The sequence below is a fragment of the Neoarius graeffei genome, chromosome 20 (genome assembly GCF_027579695.1).
Source record: "Neoarius graeffei isolate fNeoGra1 chromosome 20, fNeoGra1.pri, whole genome shotgun sequence".
NCBI lineage: Eukaryota > Metazoa > Chordata > Actinopteri > Siluriformes > Ariidae > Neoarius > Neoarius graeffei.
The window spans coordinates 15,152,782-15,175,510 of NC_083588.1; the positions used below are offsets into that span (position 1 = coordinate 15,152,782).

Genomic DNA, 22,729 nt, shown 5'->3' on the forward strand with positions numbered 1-22,729 from the left:
CGAATTAGTTTTTTGTCCTTAGGTGCCTCAGAGAGAGACAGAGTTCAGCTCAGCTGAAGGATGATTGTCTATTTGACAACCATGATCATTGTTTTGTTGCTGTGAATTCCTAAAGCTCATGATATAAATTGTCGCTCATAAATTGACAGGTTCGGTCGGCGACCGCCTTGGCACGGCCAGATTAATCTGCGGTATACAACGAGACAGCAGTCATTATAACAGGAGCATATTTGCTGTTCCAGCGGCTTCTCATTACTGGTGGAGCAGAGTGCGGCACTTTTTTCTTTTTACGTGCGCTCAAGGTGCCACATATTTTGTTGCACATTGTTCCGTGTTTGTTAAAATAATTTCCAACTTTGCTTCATAGTTTCTTAGGCCTGATTTATACTTCAGAATTTATTTTGTGGCATTTTGTTCAAGGTCGAGTGTGAAATAAAGCCATAAAGGATAAACAGTTGATGTCTTCTGTGTATTTTATATTGGTAATATAACACAGTTTTGCATTATGTTTGTGAGAAAATAATTTATTAATTGATAAGCAAGTTTTATTTCTATAGCTAGAACATTGTCACACTGCTATACTTTACAAAGCTTTACAATGGCTACAAAAACTAAAAAATAAAATGGAAAACATCCTATTGATGAAATATAAATAATAATGTAATTAATTAACTAGTTAATTGCAGCAATTAAATCAAAAATAAAATCTCAGGAGCCGTTTGGGAGCCGAAAGAGCCGGCTCCTTATAGTAAGAAGAGCCAAAAGAGCCGGCTCCCGAAAAAGAGCCGAAATTCCCATCACTAAAACAATGAATGAACCAGCCGTGGCTGTCACCTGGCGGCAGCGCGCAGTGATACCGAGGGAGAGAAAATAGTGCCAAGCGATTTCGAGGTCTGACTTTTTATTTGGCAACGGTTTTGTGATGCAAATATATCACTCTTTTGAACACGTACTGTTTTGAGACGAAAAACGTTTTACTTTCGTGACCCCGACAAACTTGCCGGACTACTTTCGTCTGGACCAAAACTGGACAAGAACTGGACTCGCAGGATGCTGTCAGGGGTAAGTCAGTGTGTTTGCACGACACTATTGATGGGGATGCCATACAGATTCATGTCAAAAATCCCGAACTATCCTTTTAAATCAGGTCACTGGGTTAAAGCAGGCCATGTATCAAAATCACTTTGATAGTGCATTTTAATTGGATTGGGTGCTACCGTTAGTCGCACCCAATTCTGTATAAAAAGATCTCGGAAAAATACAGGTACATACCCATGTTTCATTACATGAAGGTTCCACAGTTTCATCACCTCCTTTTCTCCTTCGTTGACATCAGTAAACTCATCAATTTGCTACAGTGGGACAATAAAAGTGCAGTGATGAACAGTTTAGCAGTGAGGGTAAGATGAGACTGCGAGCTAGCTAGCAAAAGTTAATACCTACTTCCATCAGCTGTCGCATAGAGATACAAGTGTTACAGAAACAATAGAAACCATTAATTAATTTAAAAAAAAAAAACTGTGAAGCTAAATCTGCGTTCACACCATCAAGCGACAAGTCTCTTGCTGGCTAGGCCGACCATTTTGGATCGGATACACGATGGAACCATGTCCATGGACTTATTATTATGGGAACCTCGGCAAGTCGGGGTGGTGGGAAAAAACAAACAAAAAAACAGTGAGGCGGAGAATAAAGAAAGCTGATTAAAACAACTGATAGTCTCAAGATGAAGCCAGTTCGACAGTACGTCATGTATGAGCATGCTGGGAAACATTCCCTCAGCTCGTTTAGCATCAGATCAGTTGCACGCTCCACTGATCATAATCAGTTTGAGGAAAGCAAAACAAAACCTTCCAGATGGTGCTGTAGACACAGCATCCTCTAACCATGGAATGCTGCAAATTCAACTTTATATAAAAAGAGCTCTGCTGACAGACGAGCTTCCATGCTGCGCACTCCAAGTTCCAGACTCTGCTGTGAGTCAACCAGCTTGTCCAAATAAGTGCATTAAAGTGCTGATGACACGTTTTTGACATCTTTGGCGATGTTTTATAACATAAAAAGTAATTCCCGATGATCCATATATTAATTCACGAAGGCGCCTATTTTACAAGTTATGATAAAAAACGCGGCTATTTGGGCAAATTTGACGGGGCTGTAGCACCCAGGAGACGAAAGAGGAGGAGGAGCTATATGATGTCAGCGAAAGAACCTTCCTCCTAACTTACCAGTTTGTTGTTGATGCGACAGGTGTTCAGTCTGTCATTATTAGTATTATTATACATTATTTTATATATATATATATATATATATATATATATATATATATATATATAAAAAAGTTATTATGCCTTCGCGTTGTGTTGCTGGCTTTTGCTCCAAAACCCACAAGGATGGGGTAAGTTTATTCAAGTTTCCCAGAGATCCCGAGGTGCATGCGAAGTGGGTGAAGCAAGTCAGGCGCACTCGTGACAAGTGGGAGCCCTCACCAACATCCGTCCTGTGCTCTGAACACTTCGATTTGGATTGTTTTGACACCCTTCCCAGCTTAAAAGAATCTCTTGGGTGTTCAGTTCAGCACAAACGTGTGTTACTACCATCAGCAGTGCCTACACAGTGTTGCCAGATTGGGAGGTTTCCCGCCCAGTTGAGCGGTTTCAAGTGCATTTTGGTGGGTTTTGAACATATTTTGGGCTGGAAAACGTCAGCAGATACTACTGACGTTTTCCAGCCCAAAATATGTTCAAAACCCACCAAAATGCACTTGAAACCGCCCAACTGGGCAGGATTCCTCCCAATCTGGCAACACTGCCAGTATTCCGGAGGGGGTCTACTAGTAGCTATGCCGGATCCAAAGACAGTCCTCCTGTCAGAACATGTGTTGTGAAACGACATAAGATAAAGGTACGTAGAGCTATAGATTCTACATGATAATCATAAATGTAATCATAAAGTCGGCGTGATATCAGTCATGTATTTGCTTGTGAAAGCTTGCGGCTTTCATGTAACTGCCGCCTAGCAACGAGAGGCAAAGGGTAAAGAGGGTAGGCTATCATAGATTCTATTCGGAAGAGATCAACACAATTCTAGACTCCCAGAAGAGGAAGAGCTAGCACTAGAGAGTTCACCGGCGTTTTCATGCGCCATTTCCATTGAGTAGAACCGCCAGTGAACCGCAGCGTGTTCTCCCGCTGACGTCACAACATGGCCGCGAGCCACGGACCCAGTTTTCTTGCGCTGTGCAATTAAAAGTTGGATATTTGCGTAACAACAGCTTCTTTTCACGTAATTATAACAGAAATCTAACATGTTTGCCATGTTGTATAGTTTATTTAAGAAATTGCATAGAGTCATGTTCGTGTCATCAGCCCTTTAAAGATGGTATGCCAGATTTATTTTACAGATTAAACTGATTTATTTGCATGCTAATGGTATCTACCCCTTCGCAGTAAACGTCATTCATACGTAAGCGGAAATTGCGCGCGTAGCCTGGACCCAAAAAAGACTCAGAAATGCCTAGTTGTTGTGTTTTCGGGTGTCAGAATCGTAGCAGTGATGGGGTTAAAATGTTCAGAATTCCAGCAGGATCTCACCCATTCCAAAAAAAAAAAAAAAAATCGCCGACGTCTATGGCTACAAGCCATCAAACGTGTAGACTGGGATGAAAGCACTATCAAAAATGCGCGGGTTTGCAGCGCCCACTTCATCACAGGTAAGATCAGGCTATTTATTAAATCTTTCTTTTTTATTCTTTCTAGTCTTCGTTTATTGATGGAGCAAAATACTTTGGTAACGTTTGTCTGATTAGCTGGGTCGTAGTTACACAATGTAATGAATATTGTTAGCATGTTAGCTTTGCATGCAATTGTGTTTGTAGGAGAGGTCTCGCTTGACTCAAGCAGTCCAGATTTTGTGCCGCCGTTATTTGTGTATGCCGAAAATCACAATTTTAAAGCAAGGATGGAAAGGTAAAATTGTGTGCCCTCGCTCTAAATGCCAACTTACGTTGACTGCTCTAACCTAGCTCTCGCCCCGTTCAGTTTCATTTCTGCTCTCTGCCTCTCGCTTTTTACGCAGCTCTGATTTCTCTTAGCTGCACTCTTTACACTATCATTCCTTTCATGCCATTACCTCCTGCAAATTGCTCTTTAGTGTTGGTATTTGCTGTTGTAGCTAAAGCCACATTGCCATCACATCACTGGCATAATTTGATTAAAACAAAATGAATATGAATGTCCCATTGTTAATCAAGTTGTACATGCCCGCACAATCATATGCGTCTAAAGACTTGTAGGCACGAAGTTTTTCGTGGGTGTACACTGAAGTCTGGTCAATAAGGTGCGAGTATATATCTGGCCATTGTATACCAGGGAACTTACTAACATCGTCCGTCCACTCTTTAATTAAATACGGATCCGGTAGGCGATGTCCACTTGTTAGAGTTAACTTATTTATGTAGCATTCTCGATCTTGTAACGACAATTGTTTGGCATAATCTGACAGCTCATAATGCCGGTCTATGGGCAGCGCCATTGTTTCTGGGTCCAGGCTGCGCACGCATCCTGGCAACGGTCGGTTTGTTTACAAACATACGAAGGGGTCTATAGTCTTTAAAAAAAAAAAACCCGCTGAAGGACGCTCGCTGGCCGTGCTGTAAAAATTGTGCATGCAGACGCTCATCTAGGTCTGTCATTTCTTAACTCTTGAATACCATCATTAAAAAGCTGATCATTTCTGCTCTCCAAAGAAATTTCTCTCGTTAAGATCTGTTCAGTACTTTGGGAGTAACGGCAGGTTGAAGTCGGTACAACAGAGTTCACTCTCTGCTCGCGTGATGTCGGGAAACCGCCGGCGCTTTTCTTTTTGAGTCACGTGAAAGCGCTCAGGCTCGCTCTCTCTATCGGTTTCCAACTGGATTACTCATGAATATCAAATCAGATAATTTTTATGAGGATGTTCTCTCGCCCTCACTGTTTCTGATGAAGGATTCAGCAAAATTTTCCGTCAGCTAGTTTTGATGTTATGCTTCACGGGAGACTTTGAAGTGAGTTTTCACAGCTTTACCTACTTATTTTTTCAACTCAAACTGATTGTCAATAAAAAAATTAACTTAGAATATAACTGTAGTTGTTTTGATGAAAAATATTGAGATTAGTGGTTGGAATGAGATATTAAAAAAAAACGGATGTCAGAAACGCGAGTGTCAATTTCAATTCAATTGATCTGAATTGTTTATTGGATGGGGCTCTCTCAGTTTTTCGAGGTTCACCTTGAAAGCTGTGAATATTAATCAAAATCATTTATATTATTTCAGATAAACACTAGTAGGCCCTACTTTGAAATACAAAGGCCGACAGCACACAAACAGGGTATTAGAAATCATCTTTTATGACTTTATTTTGATAGAGAATGCTAGATGTGAATAACATTCAATACTTATTTATGCAGATTTTATAATTAATGTTGATTTCTCCTTCTTTGTGATGTAGAAATGAGAATCAAGATCAGCTTTATATTGCACAAATAAAGCCATTTGGTGAAACTTTGAGCGTGTACCAATTTAATGTGTTTACCTAATTAGCATAATTAATACAAATTAAATACTAATTTACATAATTTGTTTTTACTAATTTTTCAAAACTTTGTATTCAGTATACAACCATCTACATGCCTGCAAATTTCCATGGAAATATCGAAAAGTTATTTAAAAAAAACAAAAACATACATTTGATCTCATTCGTTAATGAGGCCCATTTTGGACCATGTGATCCTCATAAAGAATATATTATGGCAGTTTTCTAAAAATTAAAGTGCATATCACGGGTAAATTCAGGAGCAAGATCAATGTAATTCTCCTATTTTATATTAAACTTTGGTCAAATATCTGTCACATTTTGTGCTATTTTTTTTTACCTTGCGCAATACCAGAAAAATTCAGTTGAAATCAAGCCATTTGAGGCGAATTGGTCCGCCTCTGAAAAAACTTGGCATTTGGATTTCCCAGCAAACATTGATTTCCGTGACGTCACGTGCGGGACGCCTCCCTCTGAATCCTACGTCAGCACTGGTTTGTTTATGAGAAAACGACCTGGTGGTTTTCTGCAAATTTCTTCAACATTATCGCGCAATTATTAAAATGGTTAACAGATGTATCGTAGGAGGGTGTAGCAACACCAATCTTGATGGGATTCGTACTCATCGTTTCCCAAAAGACCGGACAATGAGAGAGAAATGGGAGCGCTTGGTCTACACAGGCTGTGCACTGAAACCGTGCAAAGCTCGCGCAGCCTGCTGGCGCTTCCGCAGATAACGTCACGATTCTGGCTTCAGACTCCCTTGGGATTTTTCCAAACGCGTTTTGTTATTTTATTTTTTTCTGCTGTAGACAGATGGCCTTGTGCAAAATTACCCTTCTGGATGAGTGTGTAAAGGGACATACTTTCATATTAAAACAAACAAACAAACCCGAAATTGGTCCAGAATATGCACTTTAAGCCTTTTTTTTTTAATCTTTGAGTCATAATAGCTCAAGAACAGATAAACACATTTTAATTGTGTAAGAAGTATGTTCTGCATTTGACGCTGAATTCAGTGAGAGCCGTTTCAAGCAATCGGGACTGAATTTTCACCCGATATGCCTTCTGGAAATGTAATTGATAAACAATATAGTGTCATTAAACTGTGGTTTAACATCATCTTTGCTATTGTTGATCAGCATTTAACAGCACGGATTAAATAAAAAAAAAAATCCTTTTTTTTTTTTTTTAACTTTAATGATGAAAAAGATGACTAATCGAGTGCTTTTTAAAAATTATGACTAGTAAAAAACCAGGCCTGGTCCAAGAAACCATTTTTTCATATAATTAAGAAAACCAGAACTGAAATGCTCCTTGTTGCTTTGTCTGCATTGTTGAAATCACAGCTCCGCGTTATAGAAAATAAGGGCGTATTCACACCTACGTTGTTTGGTCCGGACCAAACGAACCAAATTTCCCTTGGGCCGGACCTTTTGGGTTGGTCTGAATACAAACCACCGAACTCTGGTCCGGACCAAACAAGCGGACCGAGACCGAGCTGCAAGGTCGGACTCGGTCCGGACCAAAGGAACCCTGGTGCGGATCTTTTGGAGGTGTGAAAACAGACCGGACCTAATCTGACAGTTTTGCTTTTTTGTACCTCGGGAGCTTCCGTCGTTTGTCGAGCATTATGGGAAACAGAGTCTTGACACTCCACCGCAAAGTGCAAACACTGTTTCGGTTGTCAAGGGTCGTTCAGTCACCAGTGGTAGGCGAGTACAAAAAATGAGTAGGGGGCAAACGTGGGCCGAGGAAGAAACGCGTACCCTTGTGGATATATGGGCAGATGTCCACATATCTGAGCTTTTGGAGAGAACACACAAAAATGCCGACGTGTTTGCTGTATTCAGTGAGGAAATGAAGGGGAAGGGGTTCACGCGCTCCCCAGAACAATGTCGGCTAAAAGTGAAGAAACTCCGTCAGACCTGCATTAAAATCAGGGACATTCTTTCAAAAAGTGACGGTACTAGCGACGCAAAAAAGAAATTCATCTATTGCGTGAAGAGCCAGAACTGTCACAACATGATGTGCGCTCATCAGCGCTATCCTCCGTAGCTGCCTTGCCCTTTGTCGTCGTCGTTGATAAATTACTTGTACAACAGCATAGTAATCGCACAATTGTGAAAACAGTAAAAACTGGAAAAAACATATAGCTTTGATGACATTAAAAAGAATAACAGCACGGAAAGCCTCCATGACTACTTTTGAACTTAACGCTTTGTGCGTGTGTCGTCTCTGACCAATAGCTGAACGACCTCAGGGCGCGTGGCTTTGTTGACAGATTTGGGTCCGCTTACTAAAATGTACAGTGTGAAAGCGAACCGCACCAAAATGAAAAAAATTTAAAAAACATTTGGTTCGGACCAAAGCAAGTGAACTATCGAACTATCCTGGTCTGAATACACCCTAAAAGTGACCTGTCGCTTTTGCTTGCATGAACAACAGGGTAAAATTTTTTCAAAATTTTTTTCCCCACTCCCCCCAAAGTGTTTCCTCACCATGACCGTTTTCTCCCTCAGCCACTCGGGGTCTTTCTCGTCCTCGCTGTCCTCGTCCATCTCGTGAGGACGCAGTGGCATGCAGCTGTCACTGTGGAAGTACAGGCGGTTATGACCGCTCACTAACGGCCTCCTCTGCTCCAGCGGCACCTCGTCACACTCCAGGAACTCGGAGAGACTCGGCTTAGTGCGTCTGGGCCTGCCAAACACACTCCCTCGATTACCACCACGCTACAGATATATACGCTTCACTGAGACACACACTGAAATGATAAAGAAGCTGATAAAGCACATAGAAAATTTTCTAAATGAAATTAAAGCACCAGCATTATGCGAGAGCAAAATATCTAAAATACAGCGCTGAGCGTAAATGAGTGCACCCCCTTTGAAAAGTAACATTTTAAACAATCTCTCAATGAACACAGTTTCCAAAATGTTGAAAAGACAAAGTTTAATATAACATCTGTTTAACTTATAACGTGAAAGTAAGGTTAATAATATAACTTAGATTACACATTTTTCAGTTTTACTCAAATTAGGGTGGTGCAAAAATGAGTACACCCCACAACCAAAACTACTACATCTAGTACTTTGTATGGCCTCCATGATTTTTAATGACAGCACCAAGTCTTCTAGGCATGGAATGAACAAGTTGCCGACATTTTGCAACATCAATCTTTTTCCATTCTTCAACAATGACCTCTTTTAGTGACTGGATGCTGGATGGAGAGTGATGCTCAACTTGTCTCTTCAGAATTCCGCATAGGTGTTCGATTGGGTTCAGATCAGGAGACATACCTGGCCACTGAATCACTTTCACCCTGTTCTTCTTCAGAAATCCAACAGATGTGTGTTTAGGATTGTCGTCATGTTGGAAAAGTGCACAACGACCAAGGGTACGGAGTGATGGTAGCATCTTCTCTTTCAGTATAGAGCAATACGTCTGAATTCATGATGCCATCAATGAAATGCAGCTCCCCGACACCAGCAGCACTCATGCAGCCCCACATAAGGACGCTGCCACCACCATGTTTCACTGTAGGCACCATGCGTTTTTCTTTGTATTCCTCACCTTTGCGACGCCATACAGTTTTGAAGCCGTCAGTTCCAAAAACATTTATCTCGGTCTCATCACTCCAGAGTATAGAGTCCCAGTAGTCTTCATCTTTGTCAGCATGGGCCCTGGCAAACTCTAGGCAGGCTTTTTTGTGCCTGGGCTTTAGGAGAGGCTTCTTTCGTAGATGGCATCCACGCATGCCATTCCTCTGCAGTGTACGCCGTATTGTGTCACGGGAAATAGTCACCCCAGTTTGGCTTTCTACTTCTTTAGATAACTGCAGTGAACTTGCATACCGATTTTCTTCAACCCTTCTTTACAGAAGACGCTCCTGTCGAGGTGTTAACTTCCGTGGATGACCTGGACGTCTCTGCGAGATGGTTGCAGTTCCAGCTTTCTTAAATTTTTGTACCGCTTTTGCTACAATATTCTGACTGATAAGTAAAGCTTTGCTGATCTTCTTGTAGCCTTCACCTTTGTGGTGGAAAGAAATTATTTTCTTTGGGGAATTCTGAAGAGACAAGTTGAGCATCGCTCTCCATCCAGCATCCAGTCACTAAAAGAGGTCATTGTTGAAGAATGGAAAAAGATTGATGTTGCAAAATGTCGCCAACTTGTTCATTCCGTGCCTAGAAGACTTGGTGCTGTCATTAAAAATCATGGAGGCCATACAAAGTACTAGATGTCATAGTTTTTGTTGTGGGGTGTACTCATTTTTGCACCACCCTAATTTGAGTAAAACTGAAAAATGTGTAATCTAAGTTATATTATTTTTTTTTTAAAGATTTTTTTTGGGGCTTTTTTCTCCTTTATTGGATAGGACAGTGTAGAGACAGGAAATGAGCGGGAGAGGGGGACGGGGAGGGATCGGGAAATGACCTCGGGTTGGAATCGAACCCGGGTCCCCGGATTTATGGTATAGCGCCTTAAGGCCAATTTATGCTGACAACCCAGTCCTCGCAGATGGCGTCGCAGATGGCATCTGCGAAGCCGCCCCCCCCTTCGCAGATGCTCTGCACGCACCTCCCAAAAATTGTGACCACCGCAGACAGCCTCGCAGACAGCGTCGCAGACAAGAGGGCTCCGATTGGTCCACTCTACATCCGCTGTACACGCACTTCCGCTTCCCTACTTTCCCGGTTTGGTTTGTTTTCACGACCGCCATTTTTAAAAACATGAGCGAAGATGGAGCAGCACGAAGAGCGGTTGATCGAGGAAGTGAGGAAGTACGGACATCTATACGACTCCAGTTCTAGTCATTATAAGTAACCGGAGGATAAACACTCCACTAACCACACCCACCAACTACTCCTAGCGATTTCGCGACTTCGCGCCCCCTTGCGTTGTGGCGGTGAATAGCATCGCGCACGCCTATTACTCCCCGCTCAACGATAAATTACAACTGTCTGCGAAAAGCTATCTGCGAAAGCCTTGTCGCAAGAGCATGCAGAGGCCTTTAGTTGACTGAGCCACGGCGTCCCCCAAGTTATATTATTAACTTTACTTTTTCCCGTTATAAGTTAAACACGTTATATTAAACTTTGTCTTGTCAACATTTTGGAAATTGTTTAAAATGTTACTTTTCAAAGGGGGTGTACTCATTTACGCTGAGCACTGTAGATGATTTTATGTGCAACATTCAAGGCAAAGAAAACCGTAAAATGTGAGGATGGGATTCTCCAGGATCAGGGATGGGAACCTGGTATATTTTGTCTTTTTGTACCTGGCAACTTCTAAACAGCTGCCTGACTGACCTACCATTCCCCCATGTGAGCTAACTTAGTACGTTACACATTTTCAAATCAGTTAGGACACATTTGCTACTCGAGAGGCTTGATGAACACGGACCCTGGTGTGTCAGAGCACGGAGAAAAAAAAAAAAAAAGCAGACGGCACAGAAACCAGATACGGAATCAGTCTTCATCCTTCTCACAAAACTGACCTGCAGACAAGGATGTGCGTGACGCAGGTGCGTTTAACAGGGCCGTTGCGACTGAAGGCGAAGCCGGGCTGGCAGTGCAGGTCGTGAGGATTTCCGACATAGGATCCATCGTAACACTCGTTCACGGACACATCTATCCGAGCTCCTTTCGGGTGAGGCTGCTCGACACAGAAATTTCACAGTTGTTCAGAAACAAAAATTATCCTTTACCACAGCAAAATTTGCAGTTCCCTCACAGCTGCTATCGGTTTTCACCAGTTATCTGATATCGTATTCAAAATGCGACCAGACAAGCCATGTCTGAAACATGCTCGCTAGAGCTGAGAGCAAAAGTTTCCTTTAAAACAAGAAGACATTTTAAAGTGCATATTCTGGACCTATTTCGTTTTTTTTTTTTTAATATGAAAGTATGTCCCTTTACACACTCATCCAGAAGGGTAATTTTGCACAAGGCCATCTGTCTACAGCAGAAAAAATTAAAATCACAAAACGCGTCTGGAAAAATCCCAAGGGAGTCTGGAGCCAGATTTGTGACGTCACCTGCGGAAGCGCCAGCAGGCTGCGCGAGCTTTGCACGGTTTCAGTGCACAGCCTGTGTAGACCAAGCGCTCCCATTTCTCTCTCATTGTCCGGTCTTTTGGAAAACGATGAGTACTAATCCCATCAAGATTGGTGTTGCTACACCCTCCTACGCTACATCTGTTAACCATTTTAATAATCACGCGATAACGTTGAAGAAATTTGCAGAAAACCACCAGGTCGTTTTCTCATAAACAAACCAGCGCTGACGTAGGATTCAGAGGGAGGCGTCCCGCACGCGACGTCACGAAAATCAATGTTTGCCGGGAAATCCAAATGCCAAGTTTTTTCAGAGGCGGACCAATTCAACTCAAATGGCTTGATTTCAACTGAATTTTTCTGGTATTGCGCAAAATGCGACAGATATTTGACCAAAGTTGAATATAAAATAGGAGAATTGCATTGAATTTACCTGTGATATGCACTTTAAAACAGGCTAGGCGATTTGTCAATTTTCGCTTGAGAACGATTCAAGTGTCCACGAGCTGTTTTTACTTAGCCTGGGCCCGCCCATCCTAAGTGTGACGCAACACGAGGGCCTGTTCCGAGCTTAATCTGGCCAGGCAGGCTATCTACAGCATTTCCAAGCTCCGGAAAAATCGGGAACCAATCAACTTTGAGCATCTCCAACGGCCCTGGGTAGAGGCGTGTTCAAGGCAGTGACGTAGTAGAACTGCGACCGGAAGCCATAGACTGCGGCTTTGTCCTTCTTTCAAATAAGACACTACAATGCGAATATACACCCGCCACTCGCATGTTTTTCAAATTATTATTATTGGGCTTTTTTCACCTTTATTGGATAGGACAGTGTAAAGACAGGACAGGAAATGAGTGGGAGAGAGAGACGGGGAGGGATTGGGAAATGACCTCGGATCGGAATCGAACCCGTGTCCCCGGATTTATGGTATGGCGCTTTAGCCACCTGAGCCACGATGCCCCCCGCCACTCGCATGTTAACTTTACATGTTCGACAAAAGTAGTTTCTCTCCATTTCTGCTCGTGTTATTATCGTCCTCTTCAGCTCCTCCTTCTTCTTCCTGTTACTCAAGCAGTTTCCGTCGCGTCACATACGTCAGAGGAAAGAGTGATGTGATTGGTTTAAGCTTCGTCACAGCCTTTTCTGGCTTCGACCAGTAGCAAACTGAGGCATTTCAGGGAGGCGGGTCAACCACGGGCTCTGGGAAACGGTTTGGCTTAATAGCTTGGCCAGACCAAATGCTCGGAGAGCTTTGAAGTCGCGTTAGCCAGACTAGTTTTTACTGAGAGATCCCAAGAACCCTGATACTAAACAATTTTGCGAGCTGTGCTGAAAACACTCAGAGTCGTTTCATGAACCGGACTCGATTCATGAGTCCCAGCTTGCGCACTCTGACAGACACGTGAATAAACCAATAGGAGCTTCCTTAGCTTACATTTCATCCTTATTTTACTTGGCAGCATGGCTGACAACAGGGGAGGAGTTGGTGACTTAAAAACAAAATCAGCAGTTATGTGGAACCTAATGGATTTTACACAATGGACATGACGTGAACAAAGACTGTTTGCAAAACACACGAGTGAAAGACAGGCGCGTCGAGGAAACGAGACGAACCGGATTAACTACCATGAAAGCACCCCGAAGAGTGCAGTACACGCAAGTGTCACACTACCGCATTCACAAACAGCACTGAAATAAACCAAAGGCACTTCTTATGAGAAAACAAGCAAGTTCTGGAAAGTGATGCTGTGACAATTTTCCTGGCCAAGGATATACAACCCATTAAAACAGTCAAAAACTAGGGTTTTAAGTGAAAGCGAAAAACAGTTGATCACAACTTGCCGAGTCGCAAATATTTTCCAACTCCGTCATTGCTCAGGTGAAAGCTGATATTTACTGTGCATTAGGTAACATTAGACATTCAAATTAGGCACATTTACATGACTCCCAGCCAGGTTCACGAAGCTCCTCCCCCAGAATTGTGGCCTGCATGGGGTCTACAGAGGACTTTCACTGACGTCATGGATTTTTGTTCATCGCGCGTCCGCCATATTGCCAGGCAAACAAAGGACCATAGCCACAACAGGTAATAAGAAATTCGAGAGGACTGCAGTCAGTACAATCTCTCTGAAATGATCAAGAAATTATTATTTTATACTAGCAGACCGCATTACATCCAAAAGCTGAAACATGCAGGCATCACAGATCCATATAATTTACCCACAAATGTTATTTATTTATTCTGCCCACTGTGCTCTCTCTCGCTCTCCCTGTGCGCACATGCATGGGTTAAATACAGAGGAGGAATGTGACAAAAATAAAGGCTTATTCTTCTGAATTTACCCACAAATGTATTTATTCCACTTGAAAGTGTTTGGCAAACCAGCTACCAGATTTGGAACACTACAACATCCTGAACCGTTTAGTATCTGGGAGTTCTAAATAAACCGGAGATGCTAAAGGCTTACACAAGTACAGACGCCTTCCGATATTTCAAGGCCGGTTTCGTGCACGCCAGAATATGATTTGAAATTCCCAATAAAGAAAAATACCTTCCAAAAGGTAAGCTCAAACATGGACTTCTAATAGCAAATCAACAAGCCAGGGCCTAGATCCATCATATTTTATGGTGTTTAGCGTCATCTACACTACCGTTCAAAAGTTTGGGGTCACCCAGACAATTTTGTGTTTTCCATGAAAAGTCACACTTTTATTTACCACCATAAGTTGTAAAATGAATAGAAAATATAGTCAAGACATTTTTCTGGCCATTTTGAGCATTTAATCGACCCCACAAATGTGATGCTCCAGAAACTCAATCTGCTCAAAGGAAGGTCAGTTTTATAGCTTCTCTAAAGAGCTCAACTGTTTTCAGCTGTGCTAACATGATTGTACAAGGGTTTTCTAATCATCCATTAGCCTTCTGAGGCAATGAGCAAACACATTGTACCATTAGAACACTGGAGTGAGAGTTGCTGGAAATGGGCCTCTATACACCTATGGAGATATTGCACCAAAAACCAGACATTTGCAGCTAGAATAGTCATTTACCACATTAGCAATGTATAGAGTGGATTTCTGATTAGTTTAAAGTGATCTTCATTGAAAAGAACAGTGCTTTTCTTTCAAAAATAAGGACATTTCAAAGTGATCCCAAACTTTTGAATGGTAGTGTATACTATCAGTACATAACAAAACATGCTGCTAATCTAGCCAAGCATTAGGTCTAATAAAATATATCGCGTCCAAAGCCCACATCCAGATACACATTTTAACGTTGCACAGAACTTTCACACTATCCTGATATAAAATGTTCTCCACACACATAGGAATGTTTTTCTTCCCATTTAACTGCAGCTCGCCATTTTTCTCATCATTCTGAGTTCACCAGGAAGCGGTGTAAAGTTAAACCATGCTTATCTCCACGTCTGTTATTACATCCAAAAGCACTACAGGTCTCTGGCATTGTTCTTTTAGATATAACTTCTACAAGTTTATCTGTAAATGGACTGAATTTGGCTTACAAATCACTCGTGTACACTTGTGGCAAACACAAAGCTTGCCCGGCAATATGGCCGGGTAAACAAATCCGCAGTTGCGATGACGTCATGTGAAAGTCCTCTATAGCCATTTCCGGGGCCAAACGCCCCTTCGGTATTGCCAAGATGTTTGGTGATTGTTTTAAACCCTATTAGCAACTTTAATTTAAAAAAAAAAAAAAAGCCAAGTGACAAATCTAGCAACATGTTCAGGATACATTAGTGACCGTCTCGGCTCTCCAGCTCACATCACAGCCGCTGTTACAGGAGTTCAGAAAGCAGGTTCGCTTGACTCACAGTGTCGCACCTGACTTGCGCTTGCGACTAATCACCGATAACCCTGGTCCCGCCCAATCTTAAACCAAGATGCAGCAAACTTTTGCGCTCAACTATAGCTTTAATCCACACACACTACTCAAGAAATTTAAAAAAAGAGCAGCTTGGTTCCCCCCCTCACCACATAGTTGAAGATGAAACGGCTGTGAGACAGTTTGAGGTGTTTGAGGAGGCTGTAAAGTTTACGGCAGTTCAGCGTACACCAGGGACAGTGCAGGTCGTCTCGAGCCTCCGTCTGCTGTCGTGTGTTATTGTTATACAAAAACTACAGGGAGATGAAAGAGAAAAACAGATTTCAGCAAACAGCAGCACTTTCCCATTAGGAAAGCGACCATTTCTACTTTTCTCGCCAAGTGGGACACTGGCAATCTCTTAACAGCATGTTATACAAGTGATTTTACAGTTCTCTGCTCATTAGGACAAATTAAGAGGATGTGTGCTTCTGAGCGAGTGTACATTGTTTGCTCGCCAGCAGTACAACTCCGTTCAGCGGTTCATATCCGAGAGTCATGCAGAAAATATGTTTTACCTGATAATAAACGCGGAGTTTCTGCCGAGGCTCGACATGAAGCTGCTCTTTCCGCAAGAGTGCATCTGAGCTTACAGGATCTTTAACAGCTGGATAATTTAAAAAAAGGCAGAAATATCAGCACAGTGCATTAATATGGCACTCAGGAATTACTGCTATAAAAGCGCTGAACATATATTAAAACTAATCGCGAGTGAACATATGGCACGTGCGCTTGACTAGATGCGTAACGATTGTGGAAACCGTTAAATCACATTCATTCGATACGCAACAGTGCCGTCGTAAAATAGAAATAAAAAAGGTTTAAGCGATAATCATGAGAGGAAAGTTTACCATCGCCATACCTACTGTTTGTGACGGTTTAGGTGTGGTAGTCCTCTGGTTCTCGCTGCCACTCGTGTGCGTGTTGCGCGTAGCGAGAGGTCGGGTCATCGGCGGCGTGGCGATGTCACTTTCCTGGCCTGTCCAGCGGAGCGTGAACTGCAGAGTCGGGCCGTGAGAGAACGTGTCGAACGGAGGGACCCACTGAGACACAGCACACACAGACATGGGGTTTTCCTACAGTCCGCTTGCGATTATGTCTACGTCAAATAGCCGAGGCTTACGGAAGCCGAGAGAGGCCCTTCATATAATCTTTTTTTATTCACCTTGTTGTCCCGAGATAACGACATAATTAATTCAGGATCTCGAGAAAACACCACAACTAATTCGAGATCTCGAGAAAACAAAACCGTTATTCCGAGATAACGACAATTAATTCAGGATCTCGAGAAAACGACACAACTAATTCGAGATCTCGAGAAAACAAAACCGTTATTCCGAGATAACGACAATTAATTCAGGATCTCGAGAAAACACCACAACTAATTCGAGATCTCGAGAAAACAAAACCGTTATTCCGAGATAACGACATAATTAATTCAGGATCTCGAGAAAACGACACAACTAATTCGAGATCTCGAGAAAACAAAACCGTTATTCCGAGATAACGACATAATTAATTCAGGATCTCGAGAAAACAAAACCGTTATTCCGAGATAACGACATAATTAATTCAGGATCTCGAGAAAACAACACTAATTCGAGATCTCGAGAAAACAAAACCGTTATTCCGAGATAACGACATAATTAATTCAGGATCTCGAGAAAACAACACAACTAATTCGAGATCTCGAGAAAACAAAACCGTTATTCCGAGATAACGACATAATTAATTCAGGATCTCGAGAAAACACCACAACTAATTCGAGATCGAGAAAACAAAACCGTTATTCCGAGATAACGACATAATTAATTCAGGATCTCGAGAAAACAACACAACTAATTCGAGATCTCGAGAAAACAAAACCGTTATTCCGAGATAACGACATAATTAATTCAGGATCTCGAGAAAACGACACAACTAATTCGAGATCTCGAGAAAACAAAACCGTTATTCCGAGATCTCGAGAAAACAAAACCGTTATTCCGAGATAACGACATAATTAATTCAGGATCTCGAGAAAACACCACAACTAATTCGAGATCGAGAAAACAAAACCGTTATTCCGAGATAACGACATAATTAATTCAGGATCTCGAGAAAACAACACAACTAATTCGAGATCTCGAGAAAACAAAACCGTTATTCCGAGATAACGACATAATTAATTCAGGATCTCGAGAAAACGACACAACTAATTCGAGATCTCGAGAAAACAAAACCGTTATTCCGAGATAACGACATAATTAATTCAGGATCTCGAGAAAACACCACAACTAATTCAAGATCTCGAGAAAACAAAACCGTTATTCCGAGATAACGACATAATTAATTCAGGATCTCGAGAAAACAACACAACTAATTCAAGATCTCGAGAAAACAAAACCGTTATTCTGAGATAACGACATAATTAATTCAGGATCTCGAGAAAACACCACAACTAATTCGAGATCTCGAGAAAACAAAACCGTTATTTCGAGATCTCGAAAAACAAAATTATTCCATGATCTCGAGAAAACAAAATTATTTCATGATCTCAGCTGGATCACTGTATCTCCGTCGGTAGAGACGAAGCCGGGCCAGTCTTCTGCGGAGGTGCCGCGGACTAATTTTGAAATTATCCCTTATTAAAAGACTTAATGCAATCTCTCCCTGCGTCAACCCCTGATCAAAATATTGCCTTATTAGGTGATCGATTATTCCAGACATTCTAATGACCAAAGTTGCGTCTATACAGAATGAGAAATAGCCCCAAAGTCAGCATATCACAAGTCTCTTGGCGCACCTGAATGAACCATTTCTCAGCTGTTTACTCGAGATCATGAAATAATGGTTTTGTTTTCTCAAGATCTCGAATTAGTTGTGTTGTTTTCTTGAGATCCTGAATTAATTATGTCGTTATCTCAGAATAACGGTTTTGTTTTCTCGAGATCTTGAATTAGTTGTGTTGTTTTCTCGAGATCCTGAATTAATTATGTCGTTATCTCGGGATAACAAGGTGAATAAACAAAAAAGGATTATATGAAGGGCCTCTCTCGGCTTCCGTAGAGGCTGGAAAGGTAACCGTAACCATAAACAACTGTAACTTGATTCATTGCTTCTCTACGACCCAAGACCGTCACACCTTCCCATCCACGATGGTTTCCCACGTGGCTCGTTTCTTGCCGACGGGACACTCCTCCATCTCTTGCATCGACACTTCGTATTCACCATCCAGCAGCTGCAGACGCCTGGACAGAAACACACACTCGCTAGGAGTGATCCAACACCGATACGGCACTTCAACTCCGTTCACCTTCACATACACACCTGTTCTTATCAAACACTGTCATCTGCGCTACAAACGTGGTCTCTCCGTCATCTCGGTGGGAGGAGTAACGCTTCTTCCTGCTGGGTATCTCGTCAGTAATGTCTGTGCAAACACACACACACACACACCTATGAGCGTACTGTAATGTAACTAACAGGCACACCGAGTATGCGAGTTACTCTAACCAGTTATGATACAAGAACTGTGAACTTTGTCACCCGGCTGAGACCTGCTTAAAGCTAGACGGCCGTTCGATTTCATAAAATCAGTCAAATTTAGTTCCTTCTGAAATTTGGTCACTGTGAGATATGTTCATTTCTGTAATACCTCAAAAATCTCAGGCCATTCTGTGTCTGGGAAGTTATTTAACTTGAGGGAATTCCCGAGCAAATAACGTGCATCAAACGGCTCGCTTTGCGCAGTCAAGCGGACAGAGGAAGTCCGTGCGCGCATGCGCAGATTTACTTTCTTCTTCTTCTGGGTTTTATGGCATCTGGCATCCAGGTGTTGCATAACTGCCATCTACAGGTTTACCTCGACTGTTACATCATTCTGTCGCTAAACGAACAGCTGATCGCCAATATTTATTAGTTTGGTCCTGTTTCTCCTTTCCTTCGCAATAGAACATCTTTTCTTCTCGCGTGTAGTCAGTTGTTGACGTTTCATTCGCACGCTCACGTCCTCCATTTTTCTCTCCTGTTTCAAATTTGCCTCCCACAATGCCTTGAGCAAACAAACAGGGAAAGCCCACCATGTGATGTATGACGTATGGTCATGGTGAAGCACGAAAAATAACGGAGAATTTAGGGCCATGTGGCCCTAAATTCATTAACTGTTCTATTTAAAAAAAATCTAATAAAATTGGAAGTCTGATTTGAATTCAGGAGCTTTCGGTCCACGAAACAAAAATAACCACGTGTCAGGGAAAATTATTTTTATGACTTAAACTTGAAAAATCTGAAAGGCAGTCTACCTTTAACGTTTCATGTGTTCCTGACAGTATTTCAAGGAACTCTCCACTGCCCTTAAATGTCTTATAAATCACTTCCAAGTAAACAAGTTCTCTGATATTTTCTCACGTGGTAATCATGATGTATTTATTTAACGTGGGTTGCAACCAGGGCTTTGAACCAGAATTTTTTTCCTATTGGTTCGTTCCGAACAGAAACGGAATTTTAACGTTTCCGGTTTTGGGTTCCACCATTAAATAGACGTTCCCGAACCGGTTAGAACAAAAAAATTTCGTTCCCGGAACGGTTAATTACGTTCCCTGTCAGCTGTTTAACAAATGGCTATAAAATTATGTCTCTGTCTCATCCAGCTTAAGCCAAATGTAGGCTAATTCTATTACAACCTTCATTAAATAAGACAAGAAATAATTCAAAACAATTATTATTTCAAATGCTGGCGATTTGGATTCTCAGTATGTCTTCCCAGCTACACAAACAGAAAAAGTGCCAAAAATGAAAGATAATTCGTTTAGTGTGTTACCAAAGGCTAGTCAGGCCCTATGCATTGATAGGCTAACAGAGGTTAACGTCATTTAATGTTTGCGAGCCTCTCATTAACGTGGACAAATATATTGATATGTTTGAAATTGACGTTTTTGAATAACGACAGACTGCAATATTTACCTCTTATTTAAGACGTGGAGACGTGATAGTAGTCCACCCTCCCGCTCTCTCCATTCAGTCAGCGAACGTCACACAGGAAGTGAACCCCAGCGGGTCATAGAAACTTGCGCAGGAGGAGAATGGCTTTTTTATTTGTAGGCTACGGAAACTTTGAGGAACGAAATAAAAACCGGTATTAACCGGTTACCATTATTTTTAATAAGCGTTTCTGTTCCGGAACATAAAAAATAATAAAGTTTCTGGTTTCGTTTCTGTTCTATGTGGAATAGAAAAAGTTCCCGGTTTTCGTTTTCGTTCCTTGAACCGGTTCAAAGCCCTGGTTGCAACCACATCTGCACTGCTCAAGAAAGTTGGGGAGGAAGAGGTGGAGGATTCTATACATTTGGCTTCCTAGTCCATTTAGACACGGAGTTTGTGTGTAGCTTGTAGTAGTAGTTGCGTATGGGTTTTTTTCCCTCCCCCCACACCACCAAATTTTACATTTGCAATCCAATCAACGATAGCTTGACGGATCATCCTGTACCCCCCAGGTACTGCCATGACACTAGGTGGTACCGCACGCTAGGCATGTGGGGGAGTCACGGTAGCCCCCAACGGTGCAGGGTGGCTGCTGTTCTACCATGCCGTGACCGTAGCATGTTGGCTTGTGTCCACTGCTTTCTGGTAAGATGATTAAAAACCAGGCAGTGGGGTCAGTGACCAGGTCACTGCCTGTAGGGGGGGTGTTCCCTCCATTCTTCTTTCCAGGCCTGTTAAAGTTGTCTTTTTAAGAACTCTAGAAAGGTTTTCTTGACTTCAGTCTCGAGGTGTTTGGTGCGCCCTCAATTATTTCTGGGTGATTTTACAATCAGGGTACAAAGTTTGTGTCACAGGGGTCCAAAATTCAAATTGATTCAAACTGGTTCTTGTACCAGTTTTTAAGTGAAGGACAAGTTAAAGAACATGTTTCAGGTAATTTTTTGACATGTGTATGGTAGTTTTGTGTAATCTGCTATAAGATGGGAGAAACAAATGAAGTGATTCTCGGAGAGGACTTTTTTTTTTTGGGCAATTCAGAATCCACGACTTCCATAGTGCTTTTAAATATAAGGCTGTAAGCTGTGTGTTAGTTGTCTCTAATATTTATGTCCCAATATCATGACTACATTTTAGGATGAAAATAATCATTTTAGATATGTTATTTTATACTGAAAAATTAGCTGTCTCGGACGGAGAGGACATTTTTTGGACACAATTACATACTAATTTGATCAAAAATAGTCTGAAAACTTACTGGCATTCAACATTAAAACTTAACTATGTTTCCAATGATATGGAACCAAATATGTGTTTTATGGTATAAAGAATGATTTAAGTGCATCCCTTTTGGAGCTACCTGTGGTCAAAAAAGCACTTTTTCTAAATGACACGAGTCATTTTGCTAAATATGACATATATTGCCATACATTCACATACATGTCAACCTATACGGAATGTCCATATTTTATACGGATTTGATTCAATAAACGTAGTATACGGGCGTACAAATAAAGTTATACGGATTCTTTAAAAAAACTTCAATATTTATTTAGAGCTATAATCAATTCCCACGATGATAAAAGAGCGCATAACATTTACAAACGTACTGTACACCACAGACAGCCAGTAAAGAGTCTTATGAAATCGCGCGTTATCTTGTGGTAGCGAGACTTCGTTCCACTTTTGATCATGCGCACACCGCATTGCGAGAATCCCGCCAACCGGGAAGTAACATTTTGTTTGAAACGCGTATTTCCACCTGAGCGACTTTCACTAGCGACTGAAAAGATTCTGAATGGGCACTCCGGCAAGATCAACACAGACACTTGCTGTGACATGCAGCCTAGTGAGGTATTGGTGCAGACTGCTAAAAAAAGCTGTCATGGAGTACAATTCAGAACATTAGAGTGACATTTTGTGTTTTTGTCAAACATTGGAGCTTTGTATTCATTCTGAAGGTTTATTGTTATTAATATTGAATAAAAAGTAACTGGGATATATCATTGTGAATTATCATTCAAGTTTTAGGTAAATTACTTTAATTTGCATCTTATACGGATTTTATAAGGGAAATACGGATTTTCGAGGTTGGTTATACAGGTTTGATTGACCAAAGGTTGACGTGTATGCATTCACCAAAAATAACGTTATCACCAATTTTTTTTTTTTTTTTGCATGGTAAATAGAGCTATCACAGGGCTACAATAAACAACCAAGTTTATTTAGTCATGCCTTTTGATATTGAAGAGAAT

At 41.5% G+C, this 22,729-nt stretch overlaps 1 protein-coding gene across 3 annotated transcripts in view; it reads right to left on the reverse strand.

Annotated features, from left to right (window-relative positions):
* The window catches only part of suz12a (SUZ12 polycomb repressive complex 2 subunit a), a 125,730-nt gene that overhangs the window by 54,052 nt on the left and 48,949 nt on the right, over window positions 1-22,729 (reverse strand). For all 3 annotated transcript variants that reach the window (XR_009650830.1, XR_009650831.1, XM_060901307.1), the window contains exons 8-15: window positions 18,825-18,927; window positions 18,640-18,745; window positions 16,378-16,558; window positions 16,034-16,122; window positions 15,626-15,769; window positions 11,074-11,231; window positions 8,075-8,273; window positions 1,273-1,352 (exon numbers count right to left, since the gene is read on the reverse strand). Coding sequence is in view for 1 of the 3 variants with exons in the window: in XM_060901307.1 (XP_060757290.1) it covers window positions 1,273-1,352; window positions 8,075-8,273; window positions 11,074-11,231; window positions 15,626-15,769; window positions 16,034-16,122; window positions 16,378-16,558; window positions 18,640-18,745; window positions 18,825-18,927 (1,060 nt within the window). In the remaining 2 variants the exon portion in view is untranslated. The remainder of the gene's footprint in view (window positions 1-1,272; window positions 1,353-8,074; window positions 8,274-11,073; window positions 11,232-15,625; window positions 15,770-16,033; window positions 16,123-16,377; window positions 16,559-18,639; window positions 18,746-18,824; window positions 18,928-22,729) is intronic.